This window comes from Epinephelus moara, chromosome 9, assembly GCF_006386435.1.
Source record: "Epinephelus moara isolate mb chromosome 9, YSFRI_EMoa_1.0, whole genome shotgun sequence".
NCBI lineage: Eukaryota > Metazoa > Chordata > Actinopteri > Perciformes > Serranidae > Epinephelus > Epinephelus moara.
This window is the reverse complement of record NC_065514.1, coordinates 26,202,753-26,226,668: the sequence shown is the minus strand read 5'-3', so window position 1 is coordinate 26,226,668 and position 23,916 is coordinate 26,202,753. Positions and strand designations below refer to the sequence as shown.

General features: G+C 40.5%; 1 protein-coding gene across 1 annotated transcript; it reads left to right on the top strand.

Annotated features, from left to right (window-relative positions):
• Positions 1–2,495: 2,495 nt before the first annotated feature.
• On the top strand, positions 2,496–22,025 carry ntrk2b (neurotrophic tyrosine kinase, receptor, type 2b). Its single transcript, XM_050053735.1, has 18 exons — positions 2,496–3,132; positions 5,109–5,183; positions 5,267–5,338; positions 5,425–5,493; positions 5,576–5,727; positions 5,896–6,032; positions 7,966–8,098; positions 8,579–8,887; positions 8,981–8,995; positions 9,117–9,125; positions 9,224–9,258; positions 9,519–9,618; positions 10,679–10,867; positions 11,485–11,615; positions 11,740–11,912; positions 15,637–15,877; positions 18,040–18,198; positions 19,988–22,025. Exons 1-18 carry the CDS (start codon positions 2,936–2,938, stop codon positions 20,171–20,173), a joined length of 2,382 nt encoding a protein of 793 aa, XP_049909692.1. The 5' UTR covers positions 2,496–2,935; the 3' UTR covers positions 20,174–22,025.
• Positions 22,026–23,916: the final 1,891 nt, after the last annotated feature.

The following is a 23,916-nucleotide window of genomic DNA, read 5'->3' as shown; positions in this document are numbered from 1 at the left end:
CATAAACTACCGCTGAACTTGCCTCACGAGCAGGAGCCCTAAGGAACTTTTAAAGGGATATTTATGCTGCTCAGGTTGACTATGGAAACAAAATGATGACAAAAAACTGTGTGGAATTATATTCATTTGTTTTGCCTGCAGTGCATATCACATTTATACAATAGAGTTGTTTAAAATCAAGTCTGATAACGGTTATTAATTTATCTTTACAGAGAAGGAGTGGAGGAAGAATGGAGGACTGGATTCTCAACAGAAAAGAACATGCACGTCAGCAAACGTAAGTTGAAATGGATATTTTCACTCATCCTTATGGTGCACATGGAAGTTCAAGGCAATCCTAATATCAGGAACCCTAACATGAAGCTTTTTAAAAGGTATGTGGGAAGTTAAAACTCCAAAAAAGCAATAATAAACAACTGTAGAAAATTATCAAAATTACCTGGAAGTCCTTCAACCACCTACACCAACTCAGAGTTCAGCCTGTCCTAACACCAAGCATGTTTCATCCTCATGATGTTCATGCGAGATGCTGATAAAGGCCAGTTTAATCTATTTTTTCCCCAAAAACTAAACTCATGAATCCTCAGAGATGACCAGTTTCAGAAACACAGTTTGGTCTGAAATAGATAAAATGTGTCATGTCTTACACAGTGCTATAGTTTGTATTCTCTCAGATAAGACACAGCAGTGCAACAGTGTTGTTAATCCATACGCTGAGAGACAGTGGATAGTGCAGGATGTAGATCAGTGGGTTGAGTCACAGCTGCATCACCGCACGCAAGGTTCAAGACAAGTCTGCCACCAGCTGGTTCAGGAAGAGTTAGTAGCAGAGATGGAGGAGTTGCAGAGTTGGATGATGCAGAAGTCACACCAAGCTAAATGTACGAGAGGAGGGAGAGTGTTAACATTCTTTCTGCTGGTGCAAGGCAAACAACCTCAAAGTTGAGATTTTTTTCCAGCTAAGAGCATCATCTATGCTTCAAGTGATCAAAAAAATGAAAAAATATACATTTACAGTTAACTGAAATAAGGAAATTGTGCTTTGAATTCACAAGTAATGCACAGATGCACAAACAGTTTTCTCAGTGCAGCTGGATTGACTGTAGTTTTCCTGCAGTGCTAAAATGATAAGGCCATTAGAGCAGACCTATTAATCTGACATCAGCAGCCGGAGCCGTCACCTCACTGCCCATTTACTGCAAATCAGGAGCCTGACTTGTGTCCATACTTGATCTATTTTAAACCCCCCCCCCCTGTTTTCTCGTAGTGTTGTCATGCTCCTTCAGATATAGGCAAGGATCTATTGCAAAATAAAGAGCTCTCTTCCCTCTCCTATACTCTGAGGTTACCATGGAGACAGATATAATTCAGTTCTTGATGTTTCTCATAAAAAAAAAAGCCTGCGTACATATTTTCATCTGCAACCATAGCGACACTTGACATTGTCAGCGCTATTTGTAAAAAGCAAGTCACCATAGCGACACTAACCATCCAGGCTGTCATAGATCATGTGTCCTGGCTGAGTATGCCTCCTCATTATGAGTGAAATTTAGGAATCCACTGGTAAACAGGATTTATTTGATCATTTTGGGATGTATTATCACCTTGATGTTGAGCACTGCACTGTAACTCTCAAAGGACTGAAACATAAAGGGTTTATATTTGCTCTCTTTGGGGCATTAAAGGGGAAAAATGTGTGGATTAATTATATATACATTGGTGGGTGGACCCCAATATGCTTGCAGGTCAGCCCCTAAATAATGTTCATAAATTAAAATCTACTGAAGAGGTTTATTGAACTTGAATATGCCTCATTTGATGACAGGGGGTGTAATTATTTTTCTGTGAACTGTGCCAAAGTTAATAGAAAAAATACATAATTTCTGACAACATGCTTTTTGCCAGGATTTTCTTATATATAGAAAGCAAGTGTTTTTTATTCCTGCTCCTATATCGCACACTGGCCAGTGATTGGAGTGAGACCCATCTGAAGCTTACAGACATAGTATAGGTAATTATTTTTCATAGATGCACCCCGTCTTGTGCGTCAACCGTACGTCACACTATAGGCCTAATGGCCAACCGTACAACAGTGTTGGTGTGGAAAAAGCGCTGCTTTCATCCAATGCATGGCTCCAGAGCAACTACAACACAAGAGTTTACATCCATATTGTTGTTGTGCCCGCCACAAACAGGGCATTTGACCCACAGCTGCCCACTCGTGCAGCCCGATGAGACTGCAGCATATGATGTTTGAGGTTCTGTTGCACGATCCAAAAAAAAAAAAAAAAACCTCAGAGAAATTCCTATAAATACAACTTGTCAGAAACACATCTCTCCGGGGTATCATCGCAACCATCTCCCCCTATAAACCCGATCCCAGTGATGGCTGGGGGAGATGCGCTCGTCCTCGGCGATAATCGATAGACGCATGCAGGTAGCCTTCCTCCCTACACACGCAGCATCACCACGCATCCTTACTCCACTGTGCAGTCTCTCTTATTTTCCTCCCCATCACCACACATATGAGAAATCGCTCGTGGGGGCCCTGCCTATTGATCTCTAAACATCTGGAACACCTCATATTTGTTTTACAAGGCAGAGGCGAACAGTCTGTGCCCGAGATAGAGGAGTGAGACAGCAGCAGCAGCAGCAGCACCAGGACGGACCACTTGACACCTTGCTTCACGACATCGATATGCAGTAGTGTGATACCAGCTCTGCGGAGACGGGAAGGCCAGTCCATGGCATCTTGATATTAAAACCGTGGGCTCTGCGCATTCCTAACCGACGGCGTAGTCTTTTTCTTTTTTATCCTGCGGAGTCGAAAGGATTAACTTGGCCAGATAAAAAGCAGCGAGGGAGGAAATCTTAACAATAATTCAATTTGAGCAGATTCTGTTTGGGGGATTCGGGGGATATCATTGGACCTGCGATGGACTCCAGCGCGGGGGAATATGGCATGGCTCGTCTTGGATTGTTTTTGGTTTTGATGGGGCTGTGGAGATTTAGCGATGCTTGCCCCGCATCCTGCACTTGCAGCATCTCAAGGATTGTTTGTATTGATTCCGTACCGGGGATCGAGGATTTCCCTGTCCTCACGTTAGATGACATGGAAAACATCACCGAGATGTAAGTGTATGGAAATGATCGTGCAGACAGCGTATGAACTTATTAGGATGCAATGCGTAAAGAGCTACCTTCGATCGTAGGTCGCAATAATACCCAAGGGCTAGGATTATGATAATAATAAAGGTGATAATAACACCGACAGCAGTATTAATAACAGCAGGCCTGATATGATTTCCCCCTGTGGATTAAAGATCAATAAGGATCTATCCTTTGCGCTTAATGTCAAACACAAAATGTGTCATTTTTCCTCTTATTACCAATGGGTTTGTCAGATCATGTAGCCTAGTATATGTGTGCGCGCGCGTGTGTGTGTGTATGTGTAGCGGGGATGGGGGGTATTGCGCGTGCCACTAACGACGACAGTGTGTGTGTGCAATGGTGGTGAGTGCGCGTCAGGCTTATTTGGATTAGTCGGTGTTTCCTTTACAAAACAGCTCCAGAGGTAGTGATGGAGTAAATGTTTAGGCCCGACGCAGCCTCTGAGGTGTTCACTCGGCTTTTCTGGGGGGGGGTTGGCGGTGTGATATAACCTCAGCATGTCAAGAAATGACCACATTGTTGCCAGATTACACATGAGATCACATCGGTTGTATACAGCTGGCGATAGGCTGCCCACAGTTATGTAGCCTTATCTGCGTCAGTGTGTAGGCTTGTGTCGGAGTGTACCTGCTACAACCCTGCACAAGTGTACAACTGCATGGCACCCAGTGGAGGATGGAGGGGAGACTGGGTGAGTTTTCCCGAGGCAGACAGACTGGAACTAGGTGTCACATACCCATCAGGGATGTAGTTCATAATAACCATCTATTAACAAGGTTATTCTTGTATTCAGTTTGCAAATTACAGAAGTCTTAAAGCAGCCTACACCTTGCAGATATTCCTCAGTATGTCTCATCTTTATTTAGTGAGTAAAATGTGCAGCTTTGGCAAATAAATCACCTTTAAAGCTTACAATTAGAATAAACATGTAAATGAAAATCAGGAAGGGTTGTCAGCTTCTAAAAATTAACCACGAATTTTAAAAAATCCTGTCTCTCATTTGTAATACTTTAGGATAAAGACAAAACTCCAGGAGCAGCACAGCCCCTTTATTAATAACTTGTAATATATTGCAGCTTTGTAAAGTTACAATCCACATGTAAACACGTGTTTCTCCCCATACCACTAAAATTAAAAAAGACAACACCTTAAAATAAGTTGGAAATCATTTCTGTTGAAAGCTTTGTTTTCTTCAGCAATGTTCCTTTTCTTATAGTACTCAAACTCCTTGACGATATAACTTCAATTAATATTGCAAAGGAAAAGATTTCACCTTAAAATATTTTATAAAATTCCTACTTTGCACTAGCATGCTATAAAAGTAGTCCCCATTATTTAAAAAATGATAATTTTTTATTTTTATTTTATTTTTTTTTAAAAAGCATACTTATTTGATATTTTACGATACATTTTTAGTGGTGAGATTTTATCAAAAAGTTGGAGGAAGTGGCATCATAAGGCCATATAAAGGGTATATTTTGATCTTGACTAAAATCCAATTTTTTTTGTAAATTCACATTAATAAATAGAGCAAACATTAACAATATCAGCAACAAAATATAACGACTGTCACTCAGCACACTGCCAGTGTGTGGCATGCTGTTGTGCTTCACATTATATTGACAATCAAATGTGCTGCAGAGCAAATTCCCTCGGTAAAGGAAAATGACAGCTGTGTGGGCAGTATAGATCACATTTAGCTACAAAATGAAAAAAACAAAAAAACACTGTCATGTTATTTAGGTTCCTGAAACACACACAAACACAACTGATTCTCTTGTTTCACACTGCCATCGTCACTGTGTACAACATCTCACACATATTTCAGATCAGGTTATTGAGCCGACCACCACAGCTTCTTAGCTTTGCCAACACCTCTGGCTCCAAACTGTGTGCACATGTGTCATGACAGTTTTCTCTTTGCTATTCTTCCACAGATACATTACCAATCAGAACAGACTGTTTGACATCAACGACAACAGTCTGAGGCACTACATAAACCTCAGAAACCTGTAAGTATCACACAGTATGTTCTCATATCAGACTCTTATGTTCTGTAGATGACCTGATGACTTTATGTTTTAACTTCCAACAGAACAGTGATGAGGACAAGATTGACGTCTATATCAGCAGATGCGTTTTTCAACAACACAAGACTCCAATATGTGTAAGAAGCATTTTAAAGACCTCTTTAGTTGTGTCAGTGGTGTGTGCGTGAGTTTGGATTTTGATTGCTGTTTTTGTTCCTTTTAGAAATCTCAGAGACAACAACCTATCAACACTGTCTTGGAGAACATTTCAGAACTTTAACTCAACTTTGCCGTGAGTGTGCACAAAAGCATCTTTTTTTTGTGTTGTGCTTTCGACCAGGGAGTTTCACATGTGCTGCGTTTTTATCATCCAGGCTCCTGCTGTCCGGTAACCCTCTGGATTGTGTTTGCGAGAACATGTGGATCAAACTGAGGCTCCTAGAAGATCCAGACAGTCAAGACCTGAAGTGCATAGACGAAAGAGAAGTGCCGAAGTCTTTTGCCACGCTCACTCCACCAGACTGTGGTAATGTGAAACCATGTTATAATAAGCAACGCTGGGGTATGTGATATTGAACGGGTAGAGAGAGATGATCCCTTCATGGAGACAGGAAAGGCGGAAATGAAACTGTAAACAAATCTATCTGAAGTTCTGGTCGGATGTTTAATTTAGCTATTTGCTCATTTCTCGCAGTGGTTCCCAGTGTAGAGGTCACACCAAACACTGTGACGGCGATGAAGGGGAGTAATGCCAAAGCTGTGTGCAAAGCCTCGGGCTCGCCTCCTCCTGAGATTGTGTGGAACTTGGATTGGCTCGCTACCCCGCACAAGGTGAGCCGGGCTACCACACCTAGGGGCGTAGGGCGTCACCACTCTGGGCTCATGATATTTTTTTTTTTAAAGGTTTTACTCTTTAAGAGGAGTAAACCACATGAGAACATACTTATGTGATGAGCTCCTGTGGAGTTTGAAAGCTACCTCTGTGATGGCATGAAGGTCATGATAGAGCTATAGATGTGAGACTTGGACTTTTCGAATCACCAGCAAATCTAATGAAAAGATTCAAACTCAATACCCATCTGAACCCTACAAAAAAGCCTATGTAGTGTATCCTTATTTTCATAGAGCTCTGTTGTTGTCAACAAATATTAGAACCACATAAGTGACAATTGAAATAAATCAGACTATATGTTTGTACTCAACTGGACATATTGGTTCCTGGTGAAGATTTACATCATCACCAGGAACTAATGGACACTGGGCTGAGTGTCACCACAGAGGAGGGAAGTGGGGAAGTTGAGAGACGGACAAACCCGTTGTTGTTCTTGTTCTTTTCATAGGATCTGTTGATAATAAGACAAATAGAGAATGTGACTAGCCTTATCTTCAGGCGCAACTGATGTTGATGTGTTGCAACTGCTGTGGTATGTACTGTGCAGTCAGCCTGTTGTAGCAGGAAGTTATAACTGGTTATTGTACAGTTTAATATACACACTGTAGGACAGTGTTTCTTACAGTGGGGGCTGTGGAACTCTGCCAGAGGGTCATGATCATGATATAAAATGCATATATTTTTTTAATTTCATAGTTAGCTTTACAGTTTAAACGAATAATTTTCAAATTTTGTTTTTACATATTTCCTTTATTTGGTATCACTTAATAGCAACAGTTCACACAATCGTCTTTATTGAGGCATTTTTACAGAGTGACTCTTTTTTAAAAAAAATTTCCCAATATAATTATGAAACACAAACACATAGCAGAGGATGAGCTGTTTTACATTTAAGATAAATAAATACAAATAATAATAGAAAAAAAGTTGAATAAACAAATTTAAACAAAAGAACTGTGTTTCAGGAAAATATCCGTTTTTCACTTCTTCCAAATTTCCTCAAAATGAATTTCCTGCAGCCACACTGAGAAGGTTATTTTTTGCATTACAAAGATTTCATAGGTGATATAATACCACTTCTCTGTAAATGAAATGTCAGGCTTAAGCCATGTTTTGTAATTGCATCACTTTAATTTTTAAATCTAAAATAGTGCATAGATTATGCTGTAATCTAACAAATTATATATTATTTTAAATCATCTGTCATCTGTGATTTATTTATCCTATGTATGCACTAAGAATGAAACACTTTGAAGTGTTTGAAATGCACATTCGCCCTTTTCTCTTGATTTGCCTTATTTTATTGACATCAGTTGCATTGTTGCAGGGGTATTCTGTGTTGAGTTTAAGGCTTGGCAGAGAAAATCAAATAGGATGTTTTTGTCTAATACTTCGATATCAATAATATTGTTGGGTTAACTATTGGTGCCTTCACAAAATATTTACACAGTTAGATTTAAAAACAAATAATGATCAGTAATGTGGATATAATGACTAAGTGGTTAAAGGTAAATAATAGAACAACTACAAGAGTCTGGTAAGTTCAGAAAATCATATCACTGGAATGTAATGACGCCTTTAAAACCAGGAAATGATACTTCTGATATTCCAATATCCAAAATCTAAGACGATATCTTGCCCAGTTCTAGTTGAAATGGTGCAAATATTTTAAATACATATCTAATATCTTTCTAATATATTTCTCTTGTGTTGGTTTTCCACATAATTAAGACTATAGAGGTGTTTATAGAGAGACATACATGAGGGGGGCCCCTGGTATATTCTTTATCTTATAAGGGGTCCTCAGCTGAAAAACAGTCGAGAGCCTCTGCTGTAGGACACACGATGCAAATAATAATGCTGTATTTACAGATTGAGCCCTCTGATACGGAGAGCAGCCTCACCTTGTCAGAGCTGTCTTCTGACGATAATGGCAAGGTGATCATATGCAGCGCTGAGAACATGGTCGGTCAGACGGAGGCCACCCTGCAGCTCAATATTCTCTGTAAGGACTTCTCTTATTGTTGACTGTAAATGTTAAACTGTAGCATACATGTGTAGGAATTATATTTACTATCAGTACATTTCTCTCGTGATCTTTTAAATGCTTTCTTCTGAACCTTGTTTTTCTTTTTCCCGTGGAAGCACAAGGCTCCTCAGTTAGTTCTCATTACTGTCTCTTGGCAAATCTTATTGACTCTCCATGTTTCCTGTCCATAACTCTTCCTCCTGTGAAGCTCCTCATGCCTTACCACACTCCTCTGCTTGTTTAGTGCCACATTTCTCCTCATTCTCCTCTTCCACGTTTCCCCGATGTCAGCGTTTAAATGTTGTGTCATCAGTCTCTCTTCTCTTTTCACCCACCCCCGGCTGCATCTCCTCTCTAAGCCCCATAAATGTTGCTTTTCCTACTGGCTTGTACTCCTGGTGTTTGATTTCCTATCACCCCGTTATTACTCTTCCTCTACTGTTGCCTCCGTGTCAGTTGGCCCCACAGTCCAGCAGCTGCTGGGGCCAGAGCGGGACCACCACTGGTGCATCCCCTTCAGCGTGACGGGGAACCCCAAGCCCGACCTGCAGTGGTACCTCGGGAACGTGGCTCTCCAGGAGCAGGACTACATCCACACCAGGATCCACGTGTCCACCGAGAGCGAGTACCACGGCTGCCTGCAGCTGGTCAACCCCACGCACATCCACAACGGCGAGTACAGGCTGGTGGCGAAGAATAAATATGGAGAGGACGAGAAGAAGGTCACCGCCCTGTTCCTCGACCCGCCTGACATTGACCATACAGGTGCATGTTACAGTAGAGAACATTCAGGAATAAGTCGGCACAATTCTGTAAATGAAGTTCAACTAACACACAGATTTTTTTTCTTTCTTTTAGCAGAAGACTACTACTGTAAGTAATGATTCAACTCTATAAAACTTATGCTTATATTTGCTGGCTTGATAATAACTGTAACCCTTCCATGATGTGTTTCTCCTCCTATGGCCTCCACCTGCAACTTGTCTCTGCCCAGACACCACTGGTAGGTGTCACACATTAACATGACACTTATCAGTCAGCATTACAAAGTCAATAGTCATTATTTATCAAATGTTCTGACAAATGTTTAAATTTTTTCAGACCCTCCGCTCCCTCCGCTGGACGACAGTGTCGCGGTAAGTGATCCTCATCAGTTTTCACCATGTAAAGCTGTGCTTCCTGTCCTTTTGGCTCGTGACCCCTCAATACAAATGTTTACTTGTTTCCCTCCGTCACCGTTTTGTTTGAATTATGTTTTAAAGCTCAAACATGTAACATAAATATTTATTTGTCCGCCTCCGCCTGCCCATGTTGGGACCCACTGATCTAAAAAGATGCCAGATGTTATTTTTGGTTGACAATTTTGTTTCAAAAACATTTTGCTTGACTTCCCCAGGTGTATGTCGTCGTGGGAATCGCAGGAGTTGCTTTGACTGGCTGCGTTCTGATGGTGATCATCCTGAAATATGGAAGAAACTCCAAGTTTGGTATTAAAGGTGGGCTAGTTGTCGTACTATTTTGTATTACTTCAACATTTTGGGAAATGCACTTATCTACGGTTTGATGAGACGATCTCACATGTGTCTGATTAGCTTAGCTTAGCACGAGGACCGGAAACGCTGGCTCGGCTCTGTCAGTGAATTAAAGGTCAGCATGGTGGCATCAGGAAACTCTTGTTTATTTATTTTTCTGACATAAATCATATTCAGTCAACTTGGTTTCAGTCATATTTTCCTCCTCAATCTACCTACCCCACAGTTTGAGATTGAGATCTAACTATTGGCAAAAGAGCATATACACAAATTTTCCCAAAATGTTGAACTATTCCTTTTTTATTTTATATGACCTTAAAATCAGCAGTATATAAACAGGTAATAAAGGGTTTATAATAAACTATAATGTAGCAGGTTGTAGTTTTATAAATGGATATTTTCAAGATTAATTTATTTTGCTGCATACATTTTAACGTGTTGTTTTTTTTGTTTTGTTTTTAAATTCCACTTATGAAGAATCTATAACCAGTGTATATAATAACATTGTATAATATAGCTGTGTGATAACACACATACATAAATACTTACAGTGTTTTTTAAAGCATTTATGTACTGTTTATACACCTGTACAAAACACTGACAGGCAAGTGTTTATAAATGTGGTCAAAACTCATGATAACATATAATTAATCAGTACCTGTATATACACCATTATGGATACACTTAAAATGTATTTACTTTTGCTCACAACCACATTTTGGGTGGTTAAAATAAACTGTTACTGTTGACTCGAGCTCATTTTCACTGGAACAGTACAAACATGACTACTGGAATTTGTGAGTCATCTGCCTCTGATCTTCTGATACCTTTTTGTCATCTTTTTTTTTTTTTTTATTTACAACTTATATTTACAAGTCCTTCTCTGTCTTTTCTCCCTCCAACCCTCCTCATTCTCCTCCTCCTTTATGACCACAATTTCCTTTATTCTCCGCCGCTTGCCATCCTTTACTCTTCACTCTCCTGCTTCGCTTTCCTCTCCACCTCCTCCTCTGTGGCTCCCTAGGCTCCTCCTCAGTCATCAGTAATGACGATGACTCTGCCAGCCCTCTTCATCATGTCTCCAATGGCAACAACACCCCGTCGTCCTCGGAGATGGGTCCAGACGCAGTGATCATTGGGATGACAAAGATCCCTGTCATTGAGAACCCACAGTACTTCCGTAACTCGGGCAGCATGCTGAAATCTGACACGTGTGAGTTACCGCCTCGCTCGACAAATGGCCGGTAACCCGGACCTTTTCTGATAAATCCATGCAGGGGTCACAGCCGGACTCCATATTTATTGTCAGCATCCTGCTGCATTGTGATAGTGACTCCTGCTCTGCGGGACGACTGGATGCTTAGATGATGATCAGAAAAACAAGCTTGTTTACAAAAGGCTTAACTCAGCAGAATGAACCTGAATGTTGTTGTTTTTTCTTAGACGATGTGGTTTATCATGATTTTTAGAAATATTAAGAAGGGCTGAATCTGAAAACTAACCATCAACAATTTTGATAACTGTTTAGATCATTTATCAAGCAAGGATGATGCGTTTGCTTTTCTAGCTTTTTAAATGTGTAGATTTGCAGCTTTGTCTATTTGATATTATAGTGAATTGAACATTTTTTACTATTTCCTGATATTTTACAGACTAATTTATTCATTGCAGAGTCAAACAAATCTACAATGAAAATATTTTGTAACCTAGTTGCAGCCTTGATGCAATTTGACCTTTGATATATTTCTGACTAAAAATCACAAAAATTCCCACTGAATAATCAAGACGCACTCGTGACCTTGATCTAATTTGTCTTATTCTGCATTAAAGTTGTCCAGCACATCAAGAGACACAACATTGTGCTGAAGCGGGAGCTGGGAGAGGGAGCCTTTGGGAAGGTGTTTCTCGCCGAGTGCTACAACCTCACACCAGACCAGGAGAAACTCCATGTGGCAGTCAAGGTACAGATCAAGAAGACGTTCCCTCAACTAAGCAATGCACTTATCATGTGGTTAGTGAATTCTACTGACTAGATGTACGTTCTTGTAGATAATGCTCCTCACCTTGTCTTTGCCTTTTTGTCAGACTCTGAAAGAGGCCAACGAGAGCGGCCGAGCGGACTTCTACAGAGAGGCAGAGCTCCTCACCAACCTGCAACATGAACACATTGTCACTTTCTATGGGGTGTGTGTGGAGAGCGACCCGCTCATCATGGTGTTTGAATACATGAAACATGGTGACCTAAACAAGTTTCTCAGGTAGGATCATTTTGACTTTTAAAAATGATGACCTGGAAGAGATATGAACATGTTTGCTGTCTTGCTGAGAGTTAGACGAGAAGATCGATGCCACTGTCATGTCTGTACGTTCAATATGAGGTTACCGCCAGCAGCAGATTAGTTTAGCTTAGCATTAAGACTGGAAACAGCATGCCTGGCTCTGTACAAAGATTAAAGAAAAACAGTTTACGTGCACCTATAAAACTCACTAAATAACACTTTTTATCTTGTTTGTTAAATTAAACAGAGAGGGTACAAAGTTGGGGGCGGCACGGTGGTGTGGTGGTTAGCACTCTCGCCTCACAGCAAGAGGGTTGCCGGTTCGATCCCGGGCGTGGTAGCCCCTCTGTGCGGAGTTTGCATGTTCTCCCCGTGTCAGCGTGGGTTCTCTCCGGGCACTCCGGCTTCCTCCCACAGTCCAAAGACATGCAGATTGGGGACTAGGTTAATTGATAACTCTAAATTGTCCGTAGGTGTGAATGTGAGTGTGAATGGTTGTTTGTCTCTATGTGTCAGCCCTGCGATAGTCTGGCGACCTGTCCAGGGTGTACCCTGCCTCTCGCCCGATGTCAGCTGGGATAGGCTCCAGCCCCCCCGCAACCCTCAAGAGGATGAAGCGGTTAGAAGATGAATGAATGAATGAATGGTACAAAGTTGTGGTTATATGGTGAAATGACGGACTATTTGCTGGTGGCAGTGACTTCCTGATGGGAAATTTGCATTTCCTAAAATAGAGAATGCATGACCTGCCCCACTGTCCTTCTGATTGGCTAGTCCCCGTTGCCTTCGTTGGTTGAGTTAGTTAGGTTTCTGCAAGAGGAGTGGGATTGGTTAGGATTAGGGTAAACCAATCTCACTCTGCCGAGTGAGACAGAATAGGGCGGGTCATGCCAATCTCCTAGAAAAGTCCTAGGAGTCCTGTCGTCACCATGAAGTTGCTAGGCAACCAGCGCAGACTCCAGGAAGTCACTGCTCTTGGCCAAGAAATAGTCCAGCACATAATCCACCATAAAACCACAACCTGTTGTCTTTACACTTTGGTTACTATGCAGATTAACCAAACATGATTTATCATGTTAGCTTTAAAAGGAGCTGGTAGGTGGATTTTGGTTGGGTATTTTTTTAGATAGAGCCAGGCTAGTGTCAGCTGTTTACCCCTGTTTCAGGTTTTAATACTAAGCTAAGCTAACTGTCTCCTGACATTAGCTTTGTATTCATGTATACATGTACAGACATGTGAGTGATATTGATCTACTCAAGAAAGCAAATAAGTATATGTAGCTATATGTGTCATAACGTTATAGAAACATAATCATGCTTGATGATGTTGTTAATTTCTCCCCAGTTTCTGATCATATTCCTGCTGGAACATTTTCAGGTTGCAAAGATTTTGGTTTAGAAGCTTTTAATGGTCATTTTTCATGGAAAGTGCTGCTATACTCCATTACAGTCATTCCCCGGCTGCAAATACACTGCTTCATGTAGCTACATGCTAACATCAGGGAAACTAGTAATGTTTGTCACTGATGTTTCTAATTTCTCCCCGATATCAGATCGTATTCCTGTTGGTACGTCCAGTTGTCAAGGTTTTGGTTTAGAAGCAATTAATGGTCATTTTTTCATTGTAGAGAGTACCGCTATACTGCATTACAATCATTCCCCAACTGCAAGCACACTGGTACATGTAGCTGCATGCTAACATTGGAGAAACCAGTAATCTTGGTCGCTGATGTTGTTAATTTATCCACAACTTCAGATAAAAATCCTGCTCAAATGCATCCAGTTGTAAAGATGGTAGAAAAGTGCCGCTTTACTCTGTAACAGACACTCCCTGGCTGGAAGTTCTCTGCTACATGTAGCCACAAGCTAACATCGGGAAAATCAATAATCTTTGTTGCTGATGTTGTGAATGCCTCCCCAATTTCAGATGATATTTTTGCTCAAATATGTACGGTTGTGAGGATTTTGGTTCAGAAGCTTTTAATGGTCAGGCTTTGAACCATTCTGAATACTTTATTTCCAATGCTCTTTTCTACTTTTGAGTCAAGATGACATCAGCTCGTGACAGGTTTCTTTACATGTTCAGCTGCTAGAGGTGTGGTACTGCAAGTGTTTACATTACATGGCCCACACTGTTACATGTAGCTACATGCATCATAACGTTAGGGAGATATATAACCATGCTTGACGATGTTGTTAATTTCTCCCCAATTTCAGATCATATTCCTGTAACAACATTTTCCAGTTGTGAAGATTTTAGTTTTGAAGATTATAATGGTCATTTTTCATCTTAGAAAGTGTCATTTTGCTCCATTACAGTCATTTCTCGGCTGCAAGCACAGTGCTACATGTAGCTACATGCTAACATCAGGGAAACCAGTGATCTTTGTTGCTGATGTCGTTGATTTCTCCACAATTTCATATCATATTCCTACTCGAACCTGTCTGGTTTTTAAATATTTTGTTGTGAAGCTTTTACTGGTTATTTTTCATGGTAAAAAATGTGGCTATATTCTGTTACAGTAATTTCTTGGCTGCAAGCACAATGCTACATGTAGCTGCATGCTAACATTGGGGAAACTGATCTTGGTTGATGATATTGTTAATTTCTCCATGATTTCAGATCATGTTCCTGCTCGAACACATCCAGTTGTGAAGATTTTGGTTTAGAAGCTTTTACTAGGGATTTTCACAGTGGAAACTGTCACTTTACTCTGTAAGGGGCCGTACAGATGCCCCATCTTTAACCAACTGGAAATCATGAAGTTGGGCGCTGGGCGCTACTTTTGTGCCTTTTTCAAACCAGTTTTCAAGAACGTGGTGGCAGCTTGCATCTGAGGTCGCTAAGCAACCTTAAAAAGCACCGTATCAAAGCCTATTTACCTGAAATCCTGAGTGCAGAGCTGATCTTCTTTCAGACGCTGTTAATAAGTGTGTGGGCATTTCGTATGTGGGACAGATGTCAAGCTCTGGCAGCCCTGCACCAAAATGATCAACTTTTCCATATTTAGCACAGACTGATATTTACAGTAGACGGGAAAGATATCTGGCAGTTGTGATTGGTTGTTCCTCATCACATGACATGTGGTGCATGCTGTTGTGCTCCAAAGGTTGAACTCCGTTTATCTCACAACGAAGCCGTCGTGCCCTGAAAAATGGGCGCTCAGGAATACAAGCGTACATTAAAAACAACTAATTTGAGGGCGCAAAAGTACACTGCTACAGGCTAACATCAGGAAAACTACAGTAGTAAGAATCTTTGTTGCTGATGTTGTTAATGTCTCCATGATTTCAGATCATGTTTCTGCTCGAACATGTCCAGTTGTGAAGATTTTGGTTAAGAAGCTGTTATTGGTCATTTTTCATAGTAGAAAGCGCAGCCATACTATGAAACAATCATTCCCTGGCTGCAATAACAGTGCAGAGACGTAGAGATATGGATGACCTGGAGACCCTGACCAGTCTGAGTTGTCTCAGACAGAAGGTGAATGGATGTTCCAGCACAGACAGTATGAGGAAAATCTTCATCAGATCAACAGAAAATTAACCTGCAACAATTTTGATAATTGTTTGTCATTTTTGGAGCAAAATATGAAGAGCTTCCAGCCACTCCGATGTCACTATTCAATGTTTGACCTTATATTTTCTGAACTATACAGTGGTACAACTGTCAGAAGCTCTGATGAAGTGTTTCTGGGTGCAGGTCCCACGGTCCTGATGCAGTGCTAATGGCAGACGGTCAACACAGTATCCTGGTGGAGCTCACCCAGTCCCAGATGCTGCACATTGCCCAACAGATTGCTGCTGGCATGGTCTACCTGGCCTCCCAACACTTTGTCCACAGAGACTTGGCAACCAGGAACTGCTTGGTAGGAGAAAACCTGCTGGTCAAGATAGGAGACTTTGGCATGTCCAGAGACGTTTACAGCACAGACTACTACAGAGTGAGTCCCGTGTATTTTTATTACTCTTTTTTTCCCTCACCTCGTCCTGCCCCTAGTCTCACACACACACACACACACACACACACACACACGCACTCACAACCCTCTGATATATATATATATATATATATGTATACAGAAATATGGAAATGTAGCCACATACGCACAGTCTCAAATATGTAATTAGAATTTTATTCCAGTTTTGGCCTGAAATAACTGTGTAGCTGCAGAAATGACAATTTTAACCAGAGGTATTTTATCTATTTTTGATACCATTTAAATGCAAATTCTATAATCTGCATAAAATTACTGTTTCCATGGTAATAAGGGCCAACAGTGCAAAAATGCATCAGCAGTTTTTCCTTTTCCCTGGGCAAGGAGTTAATATGAACAGCAACATATTAAACTATGGTGCAGTATATTTTCTGACCCACTGACGGTCGTGACAGGATAACTCTTTGTTATAAGAACCGAATACTACAATACAAAACAATTTTTTAAAAAGAATAAAAATTATCATATTGAGTAACAGATGGATGTATTTTACTCCCTCATCCTCTCAGTCTCTGATCCCAGCTCGAATCCCACAGTGCCCTCTGCTGTCTAAAGTGGAGTCAGATATCTAAACACACAAAAAACATCATCTCTGTGATGCATTTTCCTGCATCAGATACGATCACCATAAAGACGGCCTGTCACCAGTTCCCGATATCAAACGTTTTTATCGCATGAAAAGACAGAGCATGAACGCAGCTAACAGTATGACTGTCTCATCCGCTCTAATGCAGCTTTCAATTAGCAAATCAAAGAAAATCATGTGATGCAATAAATCAGATCAACCAGGAATATAACTGAATAAAGCTCACATTTAGAGGATGACGTGGCTTAATGTTTAGTTTAGTGGTGAATAAAACAAAACAAAAAAATATATATATAATATATAGAATTACATCTGTGCACCATTGTTGATCTGCCAGGCATGAGAAGTATCATATATGCTGGTGAGTGTGAGTTTATGTAGGTGAGAGGATGAACGTGAAAGGATGGTGATTAGATAAAAGAGGAGACAGTGAGAGAAGGAAATGCATTTAGTAGACAGGAAATATCTGATGGAAGAAGACAGGAAGACTCTGGTTGGATAAAAGGTTTTGATGCAATAACCGGCATGTTACAGGAATGCCAGAGTGACTAAACGCGATTGCTCACTATTTAAAAAAAATACACTCACTTGCCAGTTTATTAGGTACACCGGGCTAAAGCGAATGTAGTCTAATGCAGCAGCCCATAAAGGCTGTAATGTTCAGTTTTTGTTTAAGCTGTTTTTCTGTCCATCATTTTGGACAATGCAGTTTGCAGCCTTGTTGAATTGTGTTGTTGTAATGACAGGTGTTTCTATTATTTTATCCACCCAATTTAAATCAGTAAGGGTGGGCTAAGTAACAGGAAAACTGCTCTGTATGATGGGTTGTCCTTAGGCACAGCAATGCTTTGAGAAAAATGCTAAATGTTGACATGCTGATGTTTAGCAGGTGTAATGTTCCCCATCTTAGTTTAGCATGATTGATTGGCTCTGATTGGCTAGTGCTGGTTGCTTTCATTAGTTGGATTGGTTGGGTTTAAGCATGAGGAGTGAGATAGGTTAGGGTTAGAGTAAGAATATCAGGTAAGCCAAGTAGAGGTAGAGTAGGGCAGAGTAGGGTGGGTCGTACAATAAGTAAAGATCTACTAGACATTAATATATGTACACATTGCTGCTGATTGGGTAACACCTCTGACACACCCACCAAACAAGAGAGAACATACTTCAGAGTCTCTTGCACACCATTTCTTTCAACCTGGAAACCTGAACATGCCCCGGGACTGGCAAGAAAGTCTGAGGGCATCTAGTAGGTGGCTTTAGGATGGCAGGTCTCGGGAGTTAGAGGAAAGAACATGTCCTGCGGGATATGAGCAGCTAAAGTAAACAAAAAACTAGACAGTCTGTACCAAATTTCATGGCAATACATTCAATACTGTTTCAAATATTTCAGTCTGGACCAAAGTGGAGAAACAATAAACCGTCATTACAGTCCAAAGTGCTGCGTCAAAGTGTGGCTAAAAATATCCCAATAAAGTAGATTCAGTCAGTCAGTCTCTCCCTCTGTCTGTCTCTCTCTCTGCAGGTGGGCGGTCATACGATGCTGCCAATCCGCTGGATGCCCCCAGAGAGCATCATGTACCGGCGGTTCACCACAGAGAGTGATGTGTGGAGCCTCGGTGTGGTGCTGTGGGAGATCTTCACCTATGGCAAGCAGCCCTGGTACCAGCTCTCCAACAATGAGGTCAGAGTCACACGAGGTCTACGGTTATCTTAGTCAGCGCTGGCACTCGGTCAGACGATGCTCACAGAGTTTAGAGATTCTTTATACTACACACATTGACGACCTACTCCTAAACACAGAGACTTTTATGTGACAGCTTTGCAACTATCACTGAGACACAGACCCAAAAACTTGTAGTTTGAAAGATGTGAGCATTTTTAACCAGGTAGCTATGATGTAACTGATGCCATGCTGACATCATCAAGGAGGATTTAGATACTGTGTACCAAAAAATAATAATAATGATTTTTAAAAATCTATTAAATTTGGGTTAAATTACATCAAACAACAGTCTTTGGCAGATGTGTGATATCCAAACTAATATCCGTCCATCCATCCATTTTCGTAACTGCTTATCCTCTTGAGGGGCATGGGGGTGCTGGAGCCTATCCCAGCTGACATTGGGCGATAGGTGAGGTACACCCTGGACAGGTCACCAGACTATCACAGGGCTGACACATAGAGACAGACAACCATTCACACTCACATTCACACCTACAGGTAATTTAGAGTCACCAGTTAACCTGCATGTCTTTGGACTGTGGGAGGAAGCCGGAGTACCTGGAGAAAACCCACGGTGACATTTGGAGAACATGCAAACTAATATATATATTTGGTTTTTTAGGCAGGTTTAGATCAGCAAGTGCCAGCTGGCATACTATATATTGGAAAAATCCGACTTTCCAAGTTATAATCATGACCTGATATCGATGTGAACACTATACATGAGTCAAAAACTTGTACAATAGCTATGATATGACGTGAATGAGGCATAAGATGGTTGCATTATGGGAAATGTAGTATCCAGTGTTTTGGGGATTTTGATGAAATTCAGTTTGTTTGTTTTTTCAGTTTCTTCTAACTCTCCAAACTTTATAGAAGTACATCACTAAATGCTTACTATAAAACAAATTAAAACGTTTTGTTTCTTTATTAAACTGAACTTTCTTCAGATTTTCTCATTTCCCAAATTTAGATTTTTTTTTTTAATTATTATTTTTTCCTTAAAGGTATACTATGTAGGGTTTTCCTAAAAAAAAAACAATGTATAGACTCAGACAAAAGCCATCCCTCTCAATCACTAAATCACTTGTGACTAATTAGAAGTGTGTGTTTCTTCTTACGCTGTGCTTTGCTGTGTCCAAGACTTTCCTGGGCACAGTGCACAGGCAAGGTCAGAACTCTATATTAAGGTAGGGACCAGTTGCTAGAGTGTAAGCAGCATGCATCCTAGAGAAAGCTTCTAAAATCATGGACAAAGTGCCAAAAAAAAAATTAATATATATAGTGAATAAGAGTGAATATGGGGTTGGCTTTCACTTTCACTTTTGCTAGCAACACATCCTGCATAGTATATATTTAGTTTTATCTCACTGTTCTTCCGTACATGAACAAAAATGTATATTGTTCTAATGCATTTATGAGACAGTGACAGTCATAGGTATAGATTTCAGGGGGGACAGGAATCAGGGAAGTTGTGGTTCATGGTCAGCTCCTTTACCCCAAAACACCAGGACTGCTCTTGTCTCATGGGGGTAAAAGCAACCACCTGAATTAAAACCCAAAAAATCCCTTTTTGTTATGTGGAGATGGATAAAGAGATGTGTAACAAGACTTCTGCATAAATGTAAAAACTTCACGATCATCATATTTAAATCATCTTTGTTTTCAGTTCTCTCAACACATCTAATATTATAACCTGCTTTCCTGAGAACCTGATTTCATTGTTTTGTCACCCTGTGTCCTGCAGGTGATCGAGTGCATCACCCAGGGCCGCGTGCTGCAGCGGCCCCGCACCTGTCCTAAAGAGGTGTACGACCTGATGCTGGGCTGCTGGCAGAGAGAGCCCTACATGAGGCTGAACATCAAGGAGATCCACAGCATGCTCCAGAGCCTCGCCAAGGCCTCGCCCGTGTACCTGGACATACTGGGCTGATGCACCCCGTGTTCTTGTATGTACTCTTGCGTGCATGTGTGTGAGCTGGGGGCTTCGTACGTGGACAAGCGGCTGCGTGTTTGTTTGCACATGATGAGACGGAGAGCGGAGGAGGAAATGAAGGCTGTGCGACTGTGTGAGTGCGTCTGTGTACAGTACCTGGCTGTAAATGTTCCTGTAAATGCTATCGTCCGTGTCCTCATCGTCACATCGAGAAAAGCCTTAAATTTGAGTGATTTTTTCTTTTTTCTTTCTTATCCATTTGTTACTGAGGCATGTTTCACAAATGGAAACCAAAATGCATACAGGATCATGTAACTTTATGTGAGAGGCATAAAAATAAATAAAACCCAATGATCAGAAACACTGATCATTGGGTTACTCTGTCTCAGCTCATTGCATTAAATAACCTCCTGTGTTCCACATCTGCTGGGAGTGAAAGGGAAAATAATGTGTCTCCATAATGGACAGTGTATGGACACAACTTTGTAGATAGAGCTTCTTTCAAAACACAGCAACATATTCTGCAGGAAGATAAAAAGAATACTCATCGAATTACAGCTGAATCTTTTTCTTTTATATGTCACAGACTATTTTAATATTTGTAGAGTTTATAAATGTTGACTCTGTTGATTTCATTTGCTTGTTTTAATTTTAAACATATGTGTGGATTGTCACATGCGTACGTTTAAAAGCAGTGTGAAGCCCATATAGATTCTCATAGATGCCTGTGTCTGTCATATATAACCTACTCAAGTCCGCTGAAGGACTTCCCGATGTGAAATCAATGTCGAGGTTGTAAAACACAAGGGCATACAGCGTTTTACACTGTTTCTTTTGTCATGTTTTATGTAAATATCTACACACGAGGTCATCTATATTTACAAAGTGGTGTTTAAAGCGTTGCTGGAGTGCTCGGCTCATTTCACAACCTTTTCATTTGATGTATCTAAAGCACAGAGAACGAGGACTCGGCGGTGTTGAGCTCCAAAAAAAGAAAAGGAAAAAAAAAGATGAGCACAGTTTTGTTTTGTTTTTTTTTCATTCACCAGCAAAATGCCATTTAGCAAATCTTTGTTGTTCGGTGGCCCATATCTGTAAGTAATGTGGTTTTGTATGCATCTTCAGAGGCAGATGTTGCTGTTGATGAGATTGTGTTAGAGAAGATCTGATTTATTTATTTTTTTGTAATTTCTAAGAGGGATTGACGGGGCATTCTGATGCAGTTTACCGTTTCAATATATTGAGGATTTATTTGTTTTCAGCTCTTTATTTTTTGTACGTATTGAAGTTGCTACTTGTTTGTCATTTACAGGAGCGTACTTTGAGGATGTAATCTTTAATTCTACGTTGTAGGCTAAAAGGCCGCAGCAAACGGATTAATTAAGAGTCTGATTGCCCTTAAAGTGTCCCAGGGGGTGCTTTCATCTCTCTGAGCGGCCCCAGTCAGCCGGGCGGCGGCGGCTAAAACAGCTCCTCACTTGGGGCACCGCTAAAGCACATGTGTATAGGCTGCTTGGAAAGTGCTTCTAAAAAGCATTCTTGTAGTTTATTTTCCAAATGATCTTGTTTGGAGATTCAAAAAAGGCTGAAAATATTAAAGCAAGCGTGTCCGAGTGTGTAGTCTGAACTTCTGTATTAATCTTTGCAAAAACAGCAGAAATGACTCTTTCATAATAACCACAGTGTATTTCCATATGGAGGCATAACGCAGTCAGGCTCTTTGCTGAGACAATAAGTTACGTTAAGTGCACTTTGTAGCGTTACTTAACCCCCGAATGCACAACCTGAGCGGCTGACCACTCTCCGCCTTGACCTCAACTGCACTTAATAACAAAAAAAAAACAAAAAAAAATAACAGCGTTTGTCAGTTCTGTATAATAGTCATGTGTCTGCTGTACATANCAACTGCACTTAATAACAAAAAAAAAACAAAAAAAAATAAAGTCACTGTTGCTGTGCTGGAAGCGACTGAGGCAAGTCCTAACTCTGACACATTGTCCTTGATGAAAACGATTCAGTGTCCCTCTATGTTTTTATTACAGCGTTTGTCAGTTCTGTATAATAGTCATGTGTCTGCTGTACATAAATTGCTGTCCATTCTGTACAGTTCTGATAATTGTCTATATCAATAGTAGGCTATGTTTAATAGTATAATCTGTTTGAAGCAGGTATCATGTCCAAAACTGTGTGACATCTATTGAAGACAACGTGTTATGGGCCACTGGCAATACATACTACGTGTAAATACGATTTTATTTGTGCTACATTGTATAATTTCTTTGTGCTCGTTCATAATACCAGTGAGAATACAATCCTTTTTTTTGGCAACTTTTGATCTGCAGAGGACTTTATTTGAACAATGTGTTTTTTTCTCTGAAGAAAAACAAACAAAAAAAAAGAAGACAAAAAAAAGAAAAAGAGAAACGATCTCCTCTTTCCTCTCCACTGTGATGGGGAGATTACACAGAGGCTGTTTGAGATGCGGTCTGTCCGTAGGAGGACCATAGACTCTGGATCTGATTACACATCAGGATCTCTCCTAGCTGACAGGCATCCCAGCAGACGTGTGGCCACTGGCGGGGAGGTCAAAGGTCGCCTCCTGGCCAACCCCACCACTCAACCTCTGACTGACTGTAGCCTATTTTGATCCTCTTTCAGATGAATAACTGTGACTTTGCATCATGAATAGTATATTATTTTGAATGTAATCTAGAAGGGTCGGGACCTTTTTTGAATGTAATCTATCTCGGGGGAGGGAGGGAGCGTTAATGATTCTTTTGTAAATATATGGTAAATGAAAAAAAAAAAAAAGATTACAGTTTTCATTCCTGTGCAGATAACAAATTTTACTTACTGTGTGAATACAAAGAGAGAGAGAGAGTGTATGTGTTTGTGTGTGTGACTAATGTCTCCGAGGTGGTGTGTGTGCGTTTGCACATGCATCTGTATGCAAGAGTGTGCGTATGTGTGTTTGTGAGTATGCGTGTGTGCTCTCCTGGCAGATTTAATCCTGCTTTAATCAGCCAGTTCTATCAATCAATTCAATGCTTTGTGCATCATGTGAGTAGCTTATCCACAATTAATGGAAATGTTCCTTGTGATACTGTGCATTTAATAAAGGTGGTATGTCTTACAATATGCTCTGTGTCCTCATCATCTTGTGTCCACTCAAAGTTTGGAGAAGTACTGTACTTAAAGATTTAAGGTACTTGCACTTAACATGAGTACCTCCATTTTATCCTACTTTAAACTACAACTCCTCTAGATTATAGAGGGAAATTAAATCCACTAGATATATCTGACAGCTTCAGGTACTTTACAGAATAAGAATGTTAAAAATATTAAAGGGACAGTTCACCCCAAAATCAAAAATACATATTTTTCCTCTTACCTGTAGTGCTATTTATCAATCTAGATTGTTTTGGTGTGAGTTGCTCAGTGTTGGAGATATCAGCCATACATACGCCTGGGTTGTCTTCAATATAATACAACTAGATGGCACTCAGCTTGTGGTGCTCAAAGTGCCAAAAAATACATTTGAAAAACTCTACAGCAATGTCTCTTTCCAGAAATCATGACCTGGTTATTCAAGACAATCCACAGACCTTGTTGTGAGCAGTTTCATATAGGAACTATTTTCGTTTTACTGAACTACACCCACCGTATCACAGCGCAGAGGGAAGTGTGCATCTAGCTCACACCTAGCACCTCTGAGCTAGCTAATGTTACAGCTAAGCCAA

Excerpts from the sequence above, each read along its gene's own strand:
- ntrk2b (XM_050053735.1), top strand. The coding sequence starts at position 2,936 with ATGGACTCCAGCGCGGGGGAATATGGCATGGCTCGTCTTGGATTGTTT. Across the intron at positions 3,133-5,108 it reads ATGGAAAACATCACCGAGAT|ATACATTACCAATCAGAACA; the intron begins GTAAGTGTATGG and ends ATTCTTCCACAG. Across the intron at positions 5,184-5,266 it reads TACATAAACCTCAGAAACCT|AACAGTGATGAGGACAAGAT; the intron begins GTAAGTATCACA and ends AACTTCCAACAG.